General features: G+C 38.6%; 1 protein-coding gene across 4 annotated transcripts in view; it reads left to right on the forward strand.

The window, feature by feature from the left end:
* PC (pyruvate carboxylase) overlaps window positions 1–20,932 on the forward strand; it is a 1,112,699-nt gene that overhangs the window by 1,033,583 nt on the left and 58,184 nt on the right. For all 4 annotated transcript variants that reach the window (XM_089689964.1, XM_089689966.1, XM_089689965.1 and 1 more), the window contains 3 exons: window positions 143–299; window positions 2,124–2,364; window positions 5,580–5,829. In XM_089689964.1, the coding sequence (XP_089546090.1) occupies window positions 143–299; window positions 2,124–2,364; window positions 5,580–5,829 (648 nt within the window). The remainder of the gene's footprint in view (window positions 1–142; window positions 300–2,123; window positions 2,365–5,579; window positions 5,830–20,932) is intronic.

The following is a 20,932-nucleotide window of genomic DNA, read 5'->3' on the forward strand; positions in this document are numbered from 1 at the left end:
CATTGCTTTGACATTCTGTTTTCATGTCCAAACTGTCCTGGATTTTGACGTTTACTTTAATTTAGATGAAAACATTTCAGTTAAATGCCATTGGTACATTACTTTGTTGTAGTGTGACAGTTTTTATGGTGTCTTTCTAAAGGTGCTACTTTTGATGTTGCCATGCGCTTCCTTTATGAATGCCCTTGGAGACGTCTGCAGGAGTTGAGGGAGCTCATTCCTAACATACCTTTCCAGATGTTACTTAGAGGGGCAAATGCTGTAGGATATACAAACTACCCTGATAATGCTGTTTTCAAGTGAGTAACGGAACAAGTGACAACATTCATTTTCCTGCTTTTTTTTTATTGCTTATTACTTTATTTTTTTGCTTATTTTATTTAATTGTTATTATTGATTATGTTTATGTCAGTTAAAATGTAAACAGACCGCATATAAAAGAAATAGTCTAGATATAACTAGATATTAGTTTGGGGGGGTTTCTCCTTGAAATCATCTTAACATATTTTGGCAGTTTGGCTGATGATTAGTTAGGTAGTGGTACATGGGTGAAAAGAAAGCAAAGAGCCCCCAACTAAAATATGGCATTGCTTTCTTAGTGGAAAAGGTATATTTTTATGTTTATCGCTTTCATCACAACTACAAAACTGACTTCTGAAATCATTCTTTTCTGCTACGTTGTACCATGTGCTGCTGTAGTATAGTACATATACAGCCTAAAATGAAAGAGCCATTTAATCTAACTTCCAGCTCAGGTTTTTTGACTACCATCAGCGGACGATATAAAATATATGGCATCTTTACAGTAAGGCTTAGGAAGTATTAAATCAAATTTATATTGAAGTGGGCCAAAAGGCTCTTCTTTAAACTACAGCACTGCCTTGAAACTTGAAGTCTGAAAATACTGTCTTTGCTTTCTGAAAATGCTAATTGCCTGGGTGTTATGCTGACTGCCTTGCTTCTTTAAAGCCCAATCCAGGATCACCCTTTCTATATTGCACCAGATGTACATTAGTGCATTAAGCTGCCCTTCAGTTTCACATTAGGGGATGCACATGCATTGAAGCACACCTCAACACATTGTAATGCACTGCCATGAGTTGGGGTGTGCTGCATTGCTGAAAAATGGTGAATGTATGTTTTTTTTTTATACCTGGTATTGGCAGCCCATTGATTTGAATGGGCTACCTTAATACAGCACACTTCAATGTGCAACATAACAGGTGTCAACACAGCACAACAGAGCAGAAAGGAATGAATGGGTCTTTGGGCTGTCGTCACCGGACATTTGCCCCCTTTGGAAGATATAGCTCAGTCTATTGCTGTGGTGACAACTCTAGAATTTCAGATTTCCCTTTACTTTCAAAATTATAATGTTCACCAAAACAAATGAAGACATTGTATTCCTCCTGCAGGGACACTGATAGAGAGTATAACTTTTCCCTATTCTATCCAAAATGAGAAATTGCAAAAATAAATTATTGAAACCATAGTACAGTACAACAGCCAACCAACTTTTTTTTTTTTACAAAAAAGTCAACAATTACAGTCTCATGTTTTTTTAAATAGTTTACTTTTATACAATAACTAATATCCTAAGTGGCCAGAGTAATGCAAATCATTAATTTATCTTAGTTGTGCACCTCTGCATGCAGACTCTGAAAGCAAGAATTTCCCAGCATCAGCAAAATTTTTATTGGCTGTGTATTTTTACACAGACATGGTCATATTAGCTGTTCTTTTTATACAAACAGTTGATGAACATAATGGGGGAATTAAATTGATATGAGCGGCGTGCATCACATTAACAGAACAGATAGACTTTTTTCAGCTCTCTCTGTACTTCCTGCATAAGTTTTTATTTCAGAGTGAAATATTCCTGTGCCATTCTTTGTCAATTCCACCAATGTCTTTACTTCCAGCTACAGGATTTAAAGGTTAGAAATTTTTAGAGATATTTTTAATAGAAAGATTGATGTGGCAGTAACCATATACAACCTTTCGTAGGTATCTCAAGTCTTTTCGTATGTGTCTTTAGTAGATCATGTAATACATGACAGGTAAACTTTAATATGAGAAAAATCCGTGTTATGAAATTAATGTGCTGCCTGCTTTTTTCATAGGTTTTGTGAAGTGGCAAAAGAGAATGGCATGGATATCTTTAGAGTATTTGACTCTTTGAATTACCTACCAAACATGATCTTGGGTATGGAAGCAGCAGGCCAAGCTGGTGGAGTGGTAGAGGCTGCTATTTCCTACACTGGGGATGTTGCAGACGCTACTCGCACTAAATACACACTGGACTACTATGTGAATCTGGCTGAAGAACTTGTGAAAGCTGGAACCCACATTTTATGCATTAAGGTATAATAGCACTATTAATGGGTTATAATGCTTAAAGTGACTCTAAAGGCAAGACCTTTTTTTTACCTTACTGCATTCTCTGCATTGAGGTAAAAAATGTCCCAGTAGTCCTATCTTGATCCAGCAATGTGCCCATCTACAGTGGCGCTGGTCTCTATCCTCTCCTCTTAGGACACAGAGGCAGCAGTGGGAGCCATTGGCTCCTGCTGCTATTAATCCAATCCTGTGAGGAGGAAGTGGGGGGTGGACACACACAGCAGGGCTTGGGAGTGTGCCCACACGTGTACCCCATAGGACACTGCTTTCTATGGGGGCACACACAGAAGAGGAGGGGCTGAAAGCTCTAGTGGGGGACTCCAGAACAGGAGGTTCTGGGACAGTCTGTGCCATACCATTGTACTGCACAGGTAAGTATTCCATAGGTTGATTTACTAAAACTGGAGAGTGCAAAATCTGGTGCAGCTCTGCATGGTAGCCAGTCAGCTTCCAACTTTAGATTGTTCAGTTAAACTTTGACAAAAACAAACCTGGAAGCCGACTGTTTTTTATGCAGAGCTACACCAGATTTTTCACGTTCCGGTTTTAGTAAATCAACTCCCATGTTTATTATTTTAAGAAAAAAAATTAAGCCTTTACAACCACTTGAAGTTACATCATTTTTATGTATGAGTTTTGCATAATTTTGTCACGTATTGTGCCTACAATAGCCACTTGCCTAGACAAATCTGCTTCCAACAATATTGCAAATGCATGTCATCTCTGTTTTGAGTATATTTCCATGCATAACTATGAATATTAGTGTTTTTCACATAGTGCTACATTTCTTTTGCTTAAATGATACTGCTAGTAATATGACTGAGGAGTTACCTTGTTTGAACGGGATGCGTTCGGTGCATTTTAGGAGGCATTCTTATGATTTGCATAGTTATCTGGCAGAAGCATGTTTATTAAAGTATATCTATTTGTTGTATTTAGATACACCTTACATTCAGTAATTTCAAAATCTTGTATATCCTTTTTACCATTGACCCTATGAAGAACCATTGTTCTGTAGGCATAGGGAAGTCAGCTGGTCCAACACTGGTATCATTGTATGTAGACTGACAGTGATTGGTCTTATCAGCTAATAATCATTATGTCTCTAAAAATTGCAGACATGCCCAGCTAATTATTTCAGGGCAGCCATCAATCTAGAGTTTTGTTTTGTTTTTTTTCCAGCTGACCTCCATGGTTTTGTTCCAGCATAAGGTCAGCACTAGACCTCATTCCCACGAATGATCGATTCACACTCACTTCTGAAAAGTGATCAGTGGTGCCACATAATTGTACTGTGGTCCCATTGACTTTAATTGGTTTGATTGGCAGGTGGAACAGCATGCAAAATGTGACATCCTGTAAAAATATTTTTACACAAAACATGTATGTGAGGACCATGTAAAAAAAACTCCAAGTGGCCTCAATATAAAACTGTAGGTGGACTTTCAAGGGGTTTTAACAATGTGGATTAACTGCTTGTTTTACTGTGCCTATGCATCCCATGTGAATGCCTTGAGGCCTTAGGTTGTATCACCTCGCTTACATGATACAGGTGTGCATACTCCTGCAGAGATTATTAATTTAGCCGTCAAGTTTTTCTTGCAGGTTGGGGACTTTAATGTGGTACATGTGGACTTTTGTATTTTTTTTCAGCCAGACTATGTAACTATGTAACATTGTTTTAATAAACATCCTGCGCAGATTATTTTTTTTAAATTATAAGCTAAAGAATGGACAAAATGTGAAAAAGCATTTCACTTTTTAACTCATACCTATTTAATTTGTTTTAATGAAGTAACACATTTTTTAAATAAAAAATCTGCTGTGTACTTTGACAGGAGAAGTCAATAGACCCTTAAAATGCGCGAGTTTGTTTGTAGAAAATGTCATGTAAACACTATGACATAGTAATCAGATTTTCAGCAGTCAGAGACATAGGTTCTCAATCCCTGTATCTGATAGTGCCGGGTTCTGCTTGGGGACATTTAAAAAGCTTCCCTCCCTTATGCTGAGGACTTTTATATACATATTGCAGGTGGGAAAAGGATAAATGACCAAAATGGTATCTTGAACATGAGTTATAGTAGAAATATTATACATCTTCACTTCATCAACTTCATTCAAAATGTATAAATGTCATTATTTGTAAATACAGAGTATAACAAACAGCAGGGGTTGCAAATATTTCCTTTTTTTTAAATTTACTGTATAAAAAGTAGCAAAGAAACAAAATAACTTGTTTCAAGTAAAATAAATTATAGTTTTTCCAGCATAGTTAAAGTGATCCTGTTCATTGCATAAAACCAAAAGCTGTTGAAATACAGAAAACACAGGAACATAGGTGGTACTTCATATAAGACAGCAGTATGTTGTTTTTTTAAAAGTGACAGACACTCTATAATGATTGTCTTAAAGCTGTAGTAAAGTTAGGGAAAAAAAATGTCCTTCTTCTAGGTGAAGGCATAATATAATGTGCATCACATACTAGTATGCATCGCATAAGAGCACAATATGAAACATTCACCTTGAAACTAAACCATCTAGTGGCACGCTGTCACCTCTGCATAGACTTCCATCTTCACCCGGTCTTCCTCCCAGGTTTTCAAGCTGTGGCCACTTGAATGGCCAAGCTCTAATGATGTCACTTTCGTGCATGCGTGCCGGAGTCATGGTTACAGCACACAACTCTGAAGGAACAGCACAGGTATGTCGTTCCTTCAGAGCACATGGCACATGTACTCTGCACATGGCACTGGCACAGTGATGTAGCCGGCTGCTGCTCACTAGAATATCTCCTAAACGATGCACGTTTAGGAGATATTCATTTTACGTACAGATGCACTTTATTATAAGCTTACCTGTAGGTAAAAATAAAGAAATAGACTTTACTACCGCTTTAAGCCTGCTTAACCTAAACCACTTTTGGCATTCTCATGAGGATATGTAGAGGTCAATAATTTTAGATATTTGATACCTATACAGGAACCCCAGCTAATAGTGAATATTGTGGGAAGTCCAGGTTGGTGTCAATTTTTCTAATTTAAGCAACCTCTCTCGCTGGTTTTATGAATAAAGCTTGCAATATACTTGGACCTAGTGTTTTTTTAAAGGTTGTGTTTACCCTTTTTGCTTGATATTGTTTTATTGTATGATTATAATGTAATACTGATCTTTTCTAGGATATGGCGGGACTGTTGAAACCCAAGGCCTCAGATTTGCTAATACGAGCTCTCAGGGACAAGTTCCCAGATATCCCAATCCATATACATACTCATGATACAGCTGGGGCTGGAGTGGCATCTATGCTGGCCTGTGCAGAAGCTGGAGCTGACATTGTTGATGTGGCAGTTGATTCCATGTCTGGGATGACTTCTCAGCCTAGTATGGGAGCTATGGTGGCTTGTACAAAGGACACAGCACTTGACACAGGTAACTTGTTGTGCTGTTAAAACACTTTTGTGTTTATAATACATTTTTATACAGTTTTTGTAACTAGTTCAGGTTTTGCATCCAGTCCTAACGCCAATAGAAGTGCTTCTAGCCTATAAAGTACAGTTGTGACAAGCAACAAAAAAAAAAATGCGACAAGACTTTTATTTCAGAAGAGACCTACTTGATCCCTACCTAACAATCACAAGAAAACAAACAAAAAAAACATCATTCCCTTCAGCATTAGCGTGGGGGGTATATGAGAAGGCTTCCTTCTGAAAAAAAGGGGACTTTTTCTCAAAGCACTGGGTTTTTATTAGTGTCTAATTTCTCTGGCTAGTGGGAGCACAAACAGCAGTAAAACCTAACAGAGATAATCATTACCCTTACTTTTCAGATACAACAAAGTTTTGGCTAGAGTTCCACTTTAAAGTAGAAAAGAAGAGAAACAGTGAGTGGGTATAGAAAGGGATTACACTTGAGACTGGTAAGGTGTAAGCAGTTGCCCAGTAATTCAGAAAGAATAATCTGAATCTTTATTAAATGCCTGTTCAACCTGTACTCCAACTACTATTCCCTGACTGACACACTCTTTTCAGAAATGTATGTACTTTTTAAATTCTCTGACATCTTATGCTCTTACTGTTTGTTTTTAATAAAATATTACAGGAAAATCTCCTGAGCAAACACTCCCTCACTGTTGCCATCTGTTTGCTCCCTGAACTCCAACAATACCGTTTGGTCAAATGTTTGACCTATCTCTTTCCTCAGTTAAAATCCTTGCCCAGCAACTCATCTTAACCCCAATTTACCAATCCTAATTAATCCCCAAGGATCAAATTGGATTTATTCCTGGCTGTCAAGCAAGAGATAACATTTGTAGAATTGTTACGGATTTTTCCAAAACAACAAATAGTCCCTCAAAAGGCCTTTGGTTTCTTTTCTTGGGAATACCCTTTCTACATCTTACATAAATGGGGTTTTGGTAGGATTATTATACCACTGATTCAAGCCCAATCTACTAGACCACAATTCTTATTAGTTGCAAGATAGTTGAGGAGGTTGTCTTCTTTTTAATATTTCATATTTAATTTTATGTTGTTATAGCCAGAGGAACCTTACACTTGTAAGTGCAGCATCCCTATCATATTGTGGAATCTTATATACTCTTAACGGCAGTGATCTTTCTGAGATGGTCTCTTATAAGAGTATTTTGTTCTTTTCATTATATGGACACTGTCTGTTTAATGTGACATCATGATTTTGTTGTCCAATTTTTATTTAGTACTAGAAATTGGGAAATCGGATGCACTCCTCTAGCTCTCCATATATGTTGACCAAAAGATACTGTTTTTAGAGTAGTTTATGGTTGTGATATTACCTCAGGAGTACATTGTATTCAGAATCCTGGCAGAGAAGGATGTTTAATAAACACATAATGAAGTGTTGCCTCTCTGGTTAGGGGTGTGTGATCTTTCCAAATAACTTATCCACTGGGCTCAGGCATGCTGTGGCCTCATACCTATAATTGTGATCACATGATAGATTGTTTTTAAATTAAAACTTCACCTTTTCACAATAGAACGTAAATTAATTGGTAAAGGATAAATTCACCTTTTGTAAAAAAAAGTAAATGCACATGTATTTACAGGAAAAAAAGTGTTTTTATTATTATTTTTTTATACTACAGCCTTTAACCACTAGGTGACTGCCCGCAGTACATATACTGCTACAAGGCGGCCCCTGTGCGCAGGATCACGTATATAAACGTGATCCTGCATTCCGGGGTAGGGGGCGCGTGACCGCCCTACCCGCGGCACCAATCGTGGCCGCAGGTGTCAATCACTGGATCCCGGCCTGTGATTACCCGCCGGAGCCTGGCGATTGCAAGCAATCACTGACAGAGAGGAAGGCTGCATTGTTTTCAATGGAGCTTTCCTCCCTGTCAGCTTTCAGCACACTGTTCCGGGATCGCTGGTCACACCCTTCCGGGACAGTGTGTAACAGAGAGGCACACACCCCCACCCCCTAGTAAAACACTTCCCTCACACAGTTAACCCTTTCATTGCCTCCCAAAGTTAACCCCTTCCTCCCCAGTGCCATTAGTACAGTGTCAGTGTTTTTTTTTTGCACTGATAACTGTATTGGTGTCAGTGACCCCAAGTCAGTTCCCCCCAGTGTCAGAATGTCCGCCGCAGTCCCGCTATAAGTCGCTGATCGCCGCCATAAGTCGCTGATTGCCACCATAAGTCGATGATCGCTACTACTGTATTATTAGTATATATAAAAAAAAAATTCAGTATCTATATCGCCATTTGTAAACGCTATAACTTTCACGTAAACCAATTAATTTACATGTATTGGGATTTTTTTTAGCAGACATGTTGCAGAATACATTTTGGCCGAAATTTATGATGAAATTTGATTATAAAATTTTTTTACTGGACATGTTTTACAGCAAAAAGTCCAAAATATTTTTTTTTTTTCTCAAAATTGTTTTTTTTTATAGCGCAAAAAAAACCACACAGGTGATCAAAAACCACACAGGCGATCAAAAACCACCAAAAGAAAGCTCAATTTGTGGGAAAAAAATATGTAAATTTAATTTTGGTGCAGCGTTGCATGACCGCGCAATTGTCAGTTAAAGGGACACAGCGCCATAACACAAACCCCTTTAACCCCTTGATTGCCAGGAAGACGCTTATACACAATAAACCTCCATTGCTAGTGTAGTGTCTCAACGGATCAATATCTTTGATCAGATCAGCACTATACCAGCGTTCACATTAGTATAGCGTCCCCAAAAATGCAGTGTTAGCGGGATCAGCCCCGGCACCTGCCAGTACCTGCGTTTAGCCCCTACGCTTACCCCCCCCTTCTCCCCCAGCAAGTGCAGTGTCAGTAGGCCACTGTCACTTGATACATTGTACACAAAACTGCAGTGTTCGCAGAGTCAGGCCTGATCTCTGTTAGCACTTGCCGTTAAGTTTTGATGACTCTCATATGCAGCAGAGTGCCAGTACTAGTGCCGCGCTACCTTTTGGTGAACTGGCGAGCACCAGCGGTCTAGTACATCCTGGTCTTTCACATACCTCTTAGATTGTAAGCTCACAGGATCAGGACCTCCTAACCCTCTTGTATTGAACTGTATTGTTGCTGTATTGTCTCCCGTTATATTGTAAAGCGCTGAGCAAACTGTTGGCGCTATATAAATCCTGTATAATAATAATACCAGCACTGCAGTATGATTTGGCGAGTCCCATAAGTGCAGTACAAGCTGGTGCGGTGGCGAGCACAAGTATTGTCCCGCAACCACCAAGAATTTGCACACAGGCCCGTAGAGCTCCTAGTATCCTTCTGATTGGCAACCCACAAATTCTGCAGCACCCGTACTTCCCCCATTCACTGCCCAACCCAGAACTCAGACAGAAACAGCAAATTTAACTACGCCCCTTGATTTTTTGGAGCTGTTTTTCACGGAAGATCTGTATGCATTGACTCGACTGTGGATCAAAGCATTTTATATGCACAACAATGTATCGCCGCCAACCAATTTTCAAACCTTGCCAGACCATTCGCATGGAAACCCATTACGGTTTTTGAATTTATTTTTTTTGGGGCCTAACCCTCAACATGGGCATTACTAAAAAAAATGAATTGCGGTTGTATTGGTACACAGACCCGATTCATCATATGCCCGTGTTCTCTGCTGCCATAGCCAGGCATAGATATGAGAGTATAATGTGTTTTATGCATTTCAACGACAATACACTCTGTCGTCCTTGAGGTGACCCTGAATTTGACCGGCTACACAAAATTCAGCTCCTCGTAAATCACCTTAACCAAAAATTAGCAGATGTCTATACTCCCCAGCAAAAAATCTGCATTGATGAGTCCCTCATTCATTTTTCTGTCCGCCTTACATTCAAACAATTTCTCCCCAGCAAGATGTGCCAGATATGGGGTCAAGATGTAGAAGACCTGTGAGAGGACAACAGGCTATACTTATAAGTATCCGATTTACGAGGGAATAGATTGTCACGTGGAGCCCCCCAGATGCCCAGACTACATGGGGAGCAGTGGCAAAATAGTTTGGGTAAGAGAAGGAGAGAAGCGCCTCTAAGTGCAATAAGCCTCTTTATTAAAGTCTATCTGTAGAAACACTCACATGTGTAAAGTAATGATAAGCATAAAAACCGTAGTTAACAATAGTTAACAGTGGGGTGGTAACCAGGGTGAAGAGCCGTCATCTCTCTGTGGTGTGGGGAAGTCAGCTTTCGGCTGGAACAGCGTGGTGGCTGGAGGGGAACAGCGGTGAGGCCGGCCGGCGTGCATGTCCTCCCTCAGAGCCAGATGGATTGCACACTGGAGCACAGCGGCGGCGTGGCCATGATGATGTCAGATCCCAAGGTGCACTGCGATGCGTTTCGGAGCATGCGCTAGCCATGAAAAGCGTAAGTGCGCTCCTTTTTCAAGCAGGGGGAGGTGGAAGGACAAGGATGAATATATAGGTAGCGCGAGTCTAATTAATCAATTAACCAATGATTAGCCATTATTGCAAGGTGAATAGTGGAAAGTCATGGATGTTCAAAATTGTCAGAATGGAAAAGAAAAAAGAGGAAAAATGAAAAATACGAGATGTGATAAAATTGTGTAAAGATGAAAAAAAAGGTAATAATAGGTAATGGGGTTAAGAATAAATATAAAACCAAAAAGAAAAAAGAAAAAGAAAAATGAATAATGAAAAATAAAAATAAGAATAAAAATAAAATTAAATAAAAATAGAAATAAGTAAAAATACAAATACATTGGAAAATGAGAATTGAACAGTTAAAAATGCAAAAAAAGAAAAAGGAAGAAGCTATGTGGAGAAATGTTGATGGGGTTAAAAAGGTACAGAATAAAAAAATCCAAAGATTAAAAATTAATATATACAGTCAGGTCCATAAATATTGGGACATAGACACAATTCTAACATTTTTGGCTCTATACACCACCACAATGGATTTGAAATGAAACTAACAAGATGTGCTTTAACTGCAGACTGTCAGCTTTAATTTGAGGGTATTTACATCCAAATCAGGTGAACTGTGTAGAAATTACAACAGTTTGCATATGTGCCTCCCACTTGTTAAGGGACCAAAAGTAATGGGACAATTGGCTTCTCAGCTGTTCCATGGCCAGGTGTGTGTTATTCCCTCATTATCCCAATTACAATGAGCAGATAAAAGGTCCACAGTTCATTTCAAGTGTGCTATTTACATTTGCAATCTGTCAACTCTCAAGATGAGATCCAAAGAGCTGTCACTATCAGTGAAGCAAGCCATCATTAGGCTGAAAAAACAAAACAAACCCATCAGAGAGATAGTAAAAACATTAGGCGTGGCCAAAACAACTGTTTGGAACATTCATAAAAAGAAGGAACGCACCAGTGAGCTCAACAACACCAAAAGACCCGGAAGACCACGGAAAACAACTGTGGTGGATGACCGAAGAATTCTTTCCCTGGTGAAGGAAACACCCTTCACAACAGTTGGCCAGATCAAGATCACTCTCCAGGAGGTAGGTGCATGTGTGTCAAAGTCACCAATCAAGAGAAGACTTCACCAGAGTGAATACAGAGGGTTCACCACAAGATGTAAACCATTGGTGAGCCTCACAAACAGGAAGGCCAGATTAGAGTTTGCCAAACGACATCTAAAAAAGCCTTCACAGTTCTGGAACAACATCCTATGGACAGATGAGACCAAGATCAACTTGTACCAGAGTGATGGGAAGAGAAGAGTATGGAGAAGGAAAGGAACTGCTCATGGTCCTAAGCATAACACCTCATCAGTGAAGCATGGTGGTGGTAGTGTCATGGCGTGGGCATGTATGGCTGCCAATGGAACTGGTTCTCTTATATTTATTGATGATGTGACTGCTGACAAAAGCAGCAGGATGAATTCTGAAGTGTTTCGGGAATATTATCTGCTCATATTCAGCCAAATGCTTCAGAACTCATTGGACGCCGCTTCACAGTACAGATGGACAATGACCCAAAGCAGACTGCAAAAGCAACCAAAGAGTTTTTTAAGGAAAAGAAGTGGAATGTTATGCAATGGCCAAGTCAATCACCTGACCTGAATCCAATTGAGCATGCATTTCACTTGCTGAAGACAAAACTGAAGGGAAAATGCCCCAAGAACAAGCAGGAACTGAAGACAGTTACAGTAGAGGCCTGGCAGAGCATCACCAGGGATGAAACCCAGCATCTGGTGATGTCTATGCGTTCCAGACTTCAGGCTGTAATTGACTGCAAAGGATTTGCAACCAAGTATTAAAAAGTGAAAGTTTGATTTATGATTATTATTCTGTCCCATTACTTTTGGTCCCTTAAAAAGTGGGAGGCACATATGCAAACTGTTGTAATTCCTACACCGTTCACCTGATTTGGATGTAAATACCCTCAAATTAAAGCTGACAGTCTGCAGTCAAAGCACATCTTATTTGTTTCATTTCAAATCCATTGTGGTGGTGTATAGAGCCAAAAATGTTAGAATTGTGTTGATGTCCCAATATTTATGGACCTGACTGTATATATAGTAGATATATATATATAATTTATTATAAAATTAGAAATAAATTAATGCTCCAGCGTGCGTTCCATCTGGCTCTGAGGGAGGAAGTGCATGCCGGCCAGCCTCACCGCTGTTCCCCTCCAGCCACCACGCTGTTCCAGCCGAAAGCTGACCTCCCCACACCACAGAGAGATGATGGCTCTTCACCCTGATTACCACCCCACTGTTAACTATTGTTAACTACGGTTTTTATGCTTATCATTACTTTACACATGTGAGTGTTTCTACAGATAGACTTTAATAAAGAGGCGTATTGCACTTAGAGGCGCTTCTCTCCTTCTCTTACCTACAGAGCCTGCTACAGCTTATTTGGAAGCCTTGCCCTCAGTGCCACACAGATTCCTACGCTCTTCATACAACAGCCACAACCACCACTATCACCATACTATTATTTCCCAGGACTTCCTGCAGTGTTTGCGCTGTTACAACCCCTCCTCATTTTTTGCAAAATATTTTGGGACTTGGTGTCATCCTTTTTCCATACTGGGTACCACTTATACGTGGACAATTTTTATTGAAGCACGCCAATATTTAGTCATTTGTACAATTTGGAACTGGCGCATGTGGCAAAGTGTGACCTAATGTGTGCCCACCATTAGAAGTGGGTGGATGCAGGGTGATATATTTTAATGGTGGGCATACCACACACTTTTTTTTATTTTGGCAGAGATTTCTTCTCTTTTTTTCATTCAGTCCATAGGCTGCATACAAAAAAAAAAAAGCATATATACCAACAAGGACAAGCGACGTACTGGTACATCACTGGACTTTGAATGGTTATACCAGGATGATGCCTATAGCTGCAGGCATTATCCTGGTATCATTTTTTGAAGCTGGCGATTAGCTTTCATGTAAAATCAATCCTATTGGCTAATTAGCTTCAGGATTGCTTTTACAAGCAGCGGGAGACAATGCCCCCCTCCCCCGCTGCCATTCTCAGGTTCCTAGGGGGAACCTGAGAATGCAGCCGGTGTTTCTGCCAGCTGACCATAGAGCTGATTGGAGACCAGAATGGTGCCAATCATCTCTATAGCCTAAGAAATCTGAAGCTACAAGCATCTCATTACTTCAGTTTCGCAGGATATAAACAGCGCCATTTGGAAATTGGGAGAGCATCGGATCACACCGATCTTGGTTTGATTAGATAATGTAAGGGCAGAGGAAATATCTAGAGTCTGATGGAACCCAGATTTCTGAAAAAAGAATATATGACAATGCCCACTGAAGTTATATGGGATATTTGCATTCCCTGTGATAGCATTAAAAGTGATCAAAAAAAAGAGACAGTGTAAAATAATTGAAAAAAATCAAAATAGCTTAAAAAAAGTACCCTTACCCCCCCCCCCCCGCGCACGCGCGCACCTGTGTTCGTGAGCCTTGACCCTGTGCCAGTATGAAAACAGCAGTTGCACCATGCATGACATGAACGTCAGATCAAGGGCAGTAATTTTAACACTGGACCTCCTCTGTAAATCAAAAATGGTAGCTTGTAAAGGCTTTTAAAAGGTTGCCTATGGATATTAAAAACTTATGCAGTTTGTTGCCATTGCACGGGCATGCACAGTTTTAAAGCATGTCATGTTTGGTATCTATTTCCTTGGCATATCATCATCTTTTATATTTTACCAAATAATTGGCCAATATATTGTGTTTTTGTGCATTAAAAGTAAAACAAGTGTATTTTTTTTTCTAAAATTTAGTTTGACAGAAAAAATTGCAGCACCCAGCATTTTATTCACTAGGGTGTTTGCTTTAAAAAACTATATAATGTTTGGGGTTTAAATTAATTTCCTAGCAACTGATTTTTTTTCATGTGAACAAAAAGTGTCAGCTTGGTCTTAAGGTGGTTAGAAGAGTGAATGATGTGTGGCATAAACTTATAATGCTGGGCATAAAATGCTCCCACCCCCCAAAATGACCCCTTTTTGGAAAGTAGACACCTCAAACTATTTGCTGAGAGGCATGTTGAATCAATAGAAGAATTAATTTTTTTACCACAAGTTTTTGGAAAATGACAAAAAAATTGTATTTTTTTTTTTTTACACACAAAATTGTCACTTAAATGATTTACTGCTCACACATGCCATGGGTATATGTGGAATTACTCCCCACAATACATTCTGCTACTTCTCCCGAGTATGGGGGTACCACATGTGAGAGAAGTTTTGGCAGTCTAGCCAAGTATAGGGCCCCAAAACCCAATGAGCACCTTCAGGCTTTTAAAGGGCTTTATTTCCTCATTACACTTCCTGACTACCTATAACAGTTTCGGAGGCCCTGAAATGTGAGGATAGCACCAAACCCCCCCAAATGACCACTTTTTGGAAAGTAGACCCCCCAAGGAATTTGATAAGAAGCATGGTGAATATTTTGCACATCTCGTTTGTTGCCACACGTTTTTGAAAAATGAAAAAAAACAAAAACATATTTTTTCTTTTTTTTTTTATATTTCAAAACCTTGTGAGAAAAAATGAGATCTGCAAAATACTCACTATGCCTCTTTTTAAATTCCTTGGGGTGTCTACTTTCCAAAAAGGGGTCATTTGGGGGAGTCTGGTGCTATCCTGGCATGTCAGGGCCTTCGAAACTCTGATAGGTAGTGAGGAAGTGAAATGAGGAAGTAACACACCTTCAGGCTTTCAAAGTGGTCATTGGATTTTAGGCTCCTGTATGTGGCTAGGCTCCCAAAAAGTCTCACACATGTAGTATCCCCATACTCGGTAGAAGTAGCAGAATGTATTTTAGGGTGTAATTCCACATATGCCTATGGCTTGTGCGAAAAATATATAATTTAAATGATAAAAAAATTTTTTTTGTCATTTTACAGAAACTTGTGGAAAAAAAATAAATCTTCCATGGACTCAATATGCATCTCAGGAGATAGCTTAGGGTGTCTTACTTTACGAAAAGGTGTCATTTGGGGGTGTTTCTGATGAGCAGTCAGAAAGTAAAAGCTGTGTAAATTCCATTATCTATACCATAGTTTGTAGACGCTATAACTTTCACACAAAGCAATAAATATACACTTATTGGGATTTTTTTTTTAACCAAAAAGATGTAGCAGAATACATTTTGGCCTAAATTTATGACAAAATTTTAGTTTTTTTGGATATTTCTTATGACAGAAATGAGAAAATATTGTTTTTTTCTCAAAACTTTTTTTGTTTATAGCGGCAAAAATATAAAGCGCACAGGTGATAAAATACCACCAAAAGAAAGCTCTATTTGTGTGAAAAAAAGGACATAAATTTCATTTATGTACCGTATTGCATGACTGCGCAATTGTCAGTTACACTAGTGCAGCGCTGTATAGCAAAAAATTGGCGTAAATTGCAGTATCTATACCATAGTTTGTATGCGCTATAACTTTCACACAAAGCAATCAATATACACTTATTGGGATTTTTTTACCAAAAACATGTAGCAGAATATATTTTGGTCTACATTTATAACTAACTGTGAGTTTACTATATATTTTTTATAGCCGAAAGTAAAAAATATAACTTTTCTTCAAAATTTTCTGGCTTTTTTTGTTTATAGCGCAAAAAATAAAAAGCGCACAGGTGATCAAATACCCCCAAAAGAAAGCTCTATTTGTGAAAAAAAGGATGTAAATTTTGTTTGGGTACAGCATTCCATGACCGCGCAATTATCAGTTGAATTAGTGCAGTGCCGAGTAGCAAAAAGAGGCCTGGTCATTAAGGGGGGTAAATCCTCTAGAGGGCAAGTGGTTAAAGCATTGCATGCATGATCAGTGGAACTCAGGTCAATGTCAGGCTCTTGCAGACACCTTTCATGTGGACAGTTACTGAATTGCAGGAAGAATTAATGCACTACGAGAGCGGTCACCAGTGCCCTCATAGTTAATTGGGAACTACAAGCCATCTGCTGTGATGGCAGACAGTACCCGTAGTAGATTCATGCACAGATTTATGACATGGCTGTGTAAACGCAGCCCCTTAAAGCTGCACTATTTTTAAATTGTGACAGCAGGTGTGGTGAGAGTATCCCCCCACCCATTGTCACAGCAGGGGATCAAATGAGTGTGCAACCTGGAGCACAGTAACATGTTACACCCTATACACAGGTGTAACATTTTACAAAAGGTGAACATGTCCTTTTAATAATTGTAATTCCTTATATGAATTTGTGTCTGGAATGTATTTATTATGTAATTTCTCTGGTAACTTGACTTCAAAATGTAAATGTTCTCTGCTTCCCATTTTCCTTCACTTTTTGTATTCTCTGACATGAATCATCAAGACAAAAAACTCTCTCCAGTGCAAATTTAGACTTCATTAAACACTTCCTGCCACCTGTATACATTTCATTTATGCAGCCTCACAGAAGTGGGTCTTCTCCTGTGAGGCCACATATATGCCTACATATGTTTGTGCTGTGTGCATTCCACAGCATGCTCCCAGAACAGAGACTGGGCTCTCGCCAATGATTGGGAACCGGGAGGCCTGGTTCTCAATCAGATTGCTGTTGCAGCCTCTGATTGGCTATCACAGTGATCAGTTATTGTACAGCCCACCCCTGTGTTTTTTTTTTTCCCCGAATGAAAAGAAAGACAAATTGTATCGTTTTCTCTGTCACAGAGAAGAAAATGTAAACAAACAAAAGTGTGTAAAATAACCCAAAAAGTCATGATCAGTGCATTTTAGGTAGGATTAAAAAAACATTTATAAATGTAGTGTCAGTGTGTTTTAGGTAGGATTCAAAAAAGGAAAATGTGCACTGTTGTTTCTGGTCCCTACTATGGGTATAAACAAAGAATATACAGATATGTGGTACCTCTATGATCGTCAGGAGCAGGAGAATTTATTTGTTGTTCTTTGTTGGTAGGTTATTGTAATAGCAAGAAATATACAGCTAAGTTTTTTGAGCCTGTTTTCCTTTGATACTAAAAATAAATAAATAATCAGGAGACAACCATTACCATTTACCCCCAAATGAAAGCCAAATTTGTCTTTAACCATTAGCCAAAAAAAATACTGATCACTTCCCCAAAGTAGTACAATGTTACTATGGTAACATTGTACTACTTTGGTCATAGTAAAATATACAAAAAAATCTTAAAAAAAATAAAAAAAATGTAATAAAAAATTAAAAATAATAAAAAAAATATAAAAAAATAAAAAAAATCTATATATTTTTTTTTTCATACTGTCACCAGTCAGTGTCCCTGTTCACCGCTATGCCAGTTATATGATGACGCTGTACTGCACTGGTGACAGTATGTAAAAAAACAAATAGTGAAAATAATTTTTTTAATTTTTTCATTTTCCGAAGAATTATGACAAAAAAAATACAACTTCAAAAAACTTGCCATTCCTCTTATGAAGTACGTCGGACTGTCTACTCTGCAAAAAGGGGTCATTTGGGGATATCTGTACTATTCTGACTTTCTTGGACCTCAAGAAATTAGATTGGCTGTCAGTACTTCAGGATTGATCAATATTCAGATCTATACCATAGTTTGTGAACTCTATAACTTTCCTGCAAACTAAATAATACATCCTAATTTGGGTTATTTTCCCCAAAGACATGTAGCAGAATACATCTTGGCCTAAATTTATGAAGAACAATTATTTATTTCTAAACTTTTATAACAGAAACAAAGAAAAACATGTTTTTTTTTCAAAATGTTTGGTCTTTTTTTGTTAATTTAGCAAAAAACAAAAACCCCGGCGGTGATTAAATACCACCAAAAGAAAGCTCTAGTTGTGTGAAGAAAATGATAAAATTTTAGTTTGGGTACAATGTTGTATGACCGCGCAATTGTCATTCAAAGTGTGAGAGCGCTGAAACGTGAAAACTGGCCTGGGCAGGAAGGTGTAAAATTGCCTGGTATTGAAATGGTTAAAATAGGTATAATCCACCTGGATACACTAAGTAGTTGCGATTATACGTACAGTTTTACTAACACATTAAAGTTTCAAAACTGTATTCAGTTGTCAGGATTTGTTTTACCGTTGCCGTGTAGGAGAATTTAACCTTAAGATCCCTTCTGTTTGACACATTTAACATAGGAAGTGAGGGTTAATTTTTGCAAGGAGATACCGAAAGCAATAAAAATGGGCACAGAGAAAGCAATATGCACATGACAGAGGTTCTAACCCTTCCCCACTCTGTTCAAAACTTAAAAACCAAAATATTTTGTCTGCTTTGGGTATAATACGTTTATTGGATTTTTAAAGGGTGCATTTGCTTCAGTGTATGTTTATATAGTTATGAGACTTGGTAGTGTGAAAATAGCATCATATGATTTCCATGTTCTAGTTTTGTGTAACTGTGGTAGCTTTTTTAAAGGATTATCCTTTGCTCATGGAGGGAATCCACTTCATTTTGCTTGTGTAATAATGGCCCCCCTGTGCTCTCCCTGGCAGTCATTTTGGCAGGCTCTCTGAGTTTTAAAAGCAACAAATTGCAAGTGTTACGTGTACCATGGGAGTTCTGCCTCTTAAGCAGTGATTAGCAGCTGGCATCTTATTCTGTATGAAAAGTCTGGCGTGGGGCAAGGTTGAGCTGCATGCTGTGTGTTTTCTTTAAAACACACTAACCCATTCTATGGCAAATGTGAAATCTGGGTGCTCATATGTCAGTTTCTGTGAATAGGTATATTCATTCAATACCTACCCATGTGTATGTATGTACATTGAAATTGTTGACCTCTTTCAACAGGCAAACATTAGATCTTTATTCAAACAGTGCCTACACTTAAAGGTGATATAGTTGAATAAAAACACAAGAAAAATGTATGCAATAAAAATATTAGATGTAATCGTATAAAGTACACGCTTAACATTGGCAGCTCATTTTGCAGATATTACTTCTTGTAGGCATTTAAAAAAACTGCCCATCAGTCTCTGACATTGACTCACTGAAGTTTTTGACTACATCTCCATGCAAAATTTCTTTAGCTGTTAGATGTGTATGGGTTTCCTTGCATGAACTGTCAATTTTAAAATCCCCCAAAAACTTTCTGTGGGAATTAAATTAAGTTTTAACTAGAGCAGTCCATACCCTTCTATGTTTATTTCTTTTTGAGCCATTCCTTGGCAGATTAGTTAATATGCTTTGTAACATTATCGTGTGACACTCATTTCTGGTTCGAGCTTCAGCTTTAAAACTGATGGCCTCATAGTCTCATCTATTACACTGTGATATAATGCAAACTGTATAATTTTTTTCTTAGCACACTTCTCATGAAGACTAAATTGGCACATTTTCTTTCTGATTATACATACATGCAACTCTACAGTATCTGAGCAACTCACAATGTCCTTTTGGGGTTCTTGGAGACTTGTTTTAGTATCAGTCTGCTCTTAACATGAATTTTCTGGGTTGCCAAGTCCTGAGACTCCACTGAAGCTAATTGAGCGCAAATCACACTCAGCACCCAACAGTCAGCTTGTCAGCAGCTGGAAGCGTGTGGAAACCCCCCTCCCACCTACAGCTGTCAATCTATGACCTATGACATACATCAATGGCAGTGAAAGGGTTAATCATGTAGTTGTTGAAATATGGGGTTTGAGAAACTGGGTTCTCTCTGATTCAGTAATTCCCACTTTGTTAAAAGCTGCAAAGTCACCTACAGCAAGGCCCACCATTGCACATGAAATGGTTAGTTTACCTGATGCAAAGGGAATTGTACCTCCAGGAAACTCTCAGTGGGAAGAATCCTAAACTTTCAGGATCAAGATTTGGCCCTGAGTATCATCAAAACGACAATCTGGGTTCTTTCAATCTTATTTCAAGGACTACTAGCCTTCCATTCATTGGTCAAAACTTTTGTATGGGGTGTCCATAATGTAGATTACAGCCACTCTTGACTTCTTGCAACTTGAATTTGGTTTTCTCAGCTATTCAAAGACTGCTTTTTGAACCCATTTTGGGTATTCCCCTTTCTACTCTCACCAACAAAGAAGCTTTCCTTGTTGTTCTCACCTCTGCCAGATGCTTGTCGAGACTGCCTCCTTGTTCTGTAAAGAACCCTGTAAGGTTTTACACAAGAATAAGGTGGCATGGAGGCCTAGAGTCTCCTTCCTTCCTAAGGTGGTTTTGACCTTTCACCTCAACCAGGACATTGTTCTTTTATTGCTCTGTCCATCTCCAGTGCATTAAAAGGAAATTTCCCTGGATGCAGTTCATGCTGTATGGGTTAACCTTTTAGCTACTACTTACATTAGAAATACTTTCTAGGCTTTTTGGGTAATGGTTTCCAAGATTTGCAAGGCTGTCATGTTTTCTATTCACACATTCTCTAAGTTTAGAAAAAAAAGACACTAAAAACCAATAGAACTATTGAATAGAATTTGTAAATAGAAAACCTCCATATACAGAATACTATACCCACAGTTGATCCAGAGGAAAGAAAAAGCACTCCTTCCTGATGTCCCGGGAGTCAGTTGGATATGTCCTGGATCCAAAATCTCTAGTGTTATTACCAATAAATATTCATAATATATTGTAAAGCA

The sequence above is a fragment of the Staurois parvus genome, unplaced genomic scaffold (assembly GCF_062004578.1).
Source record: "Staurois parvus isolate SC_StPar_1 unplaced genomic scaffold, SC_StPar_1.0 ptg000505l, whole genome shotgun sequence".
NCBI classification, from domain to species: Eukaryota; Metazoa; Chordata; class Amphibia; order Anura; family Ranidae; genus Staurois; species Staurois parvus.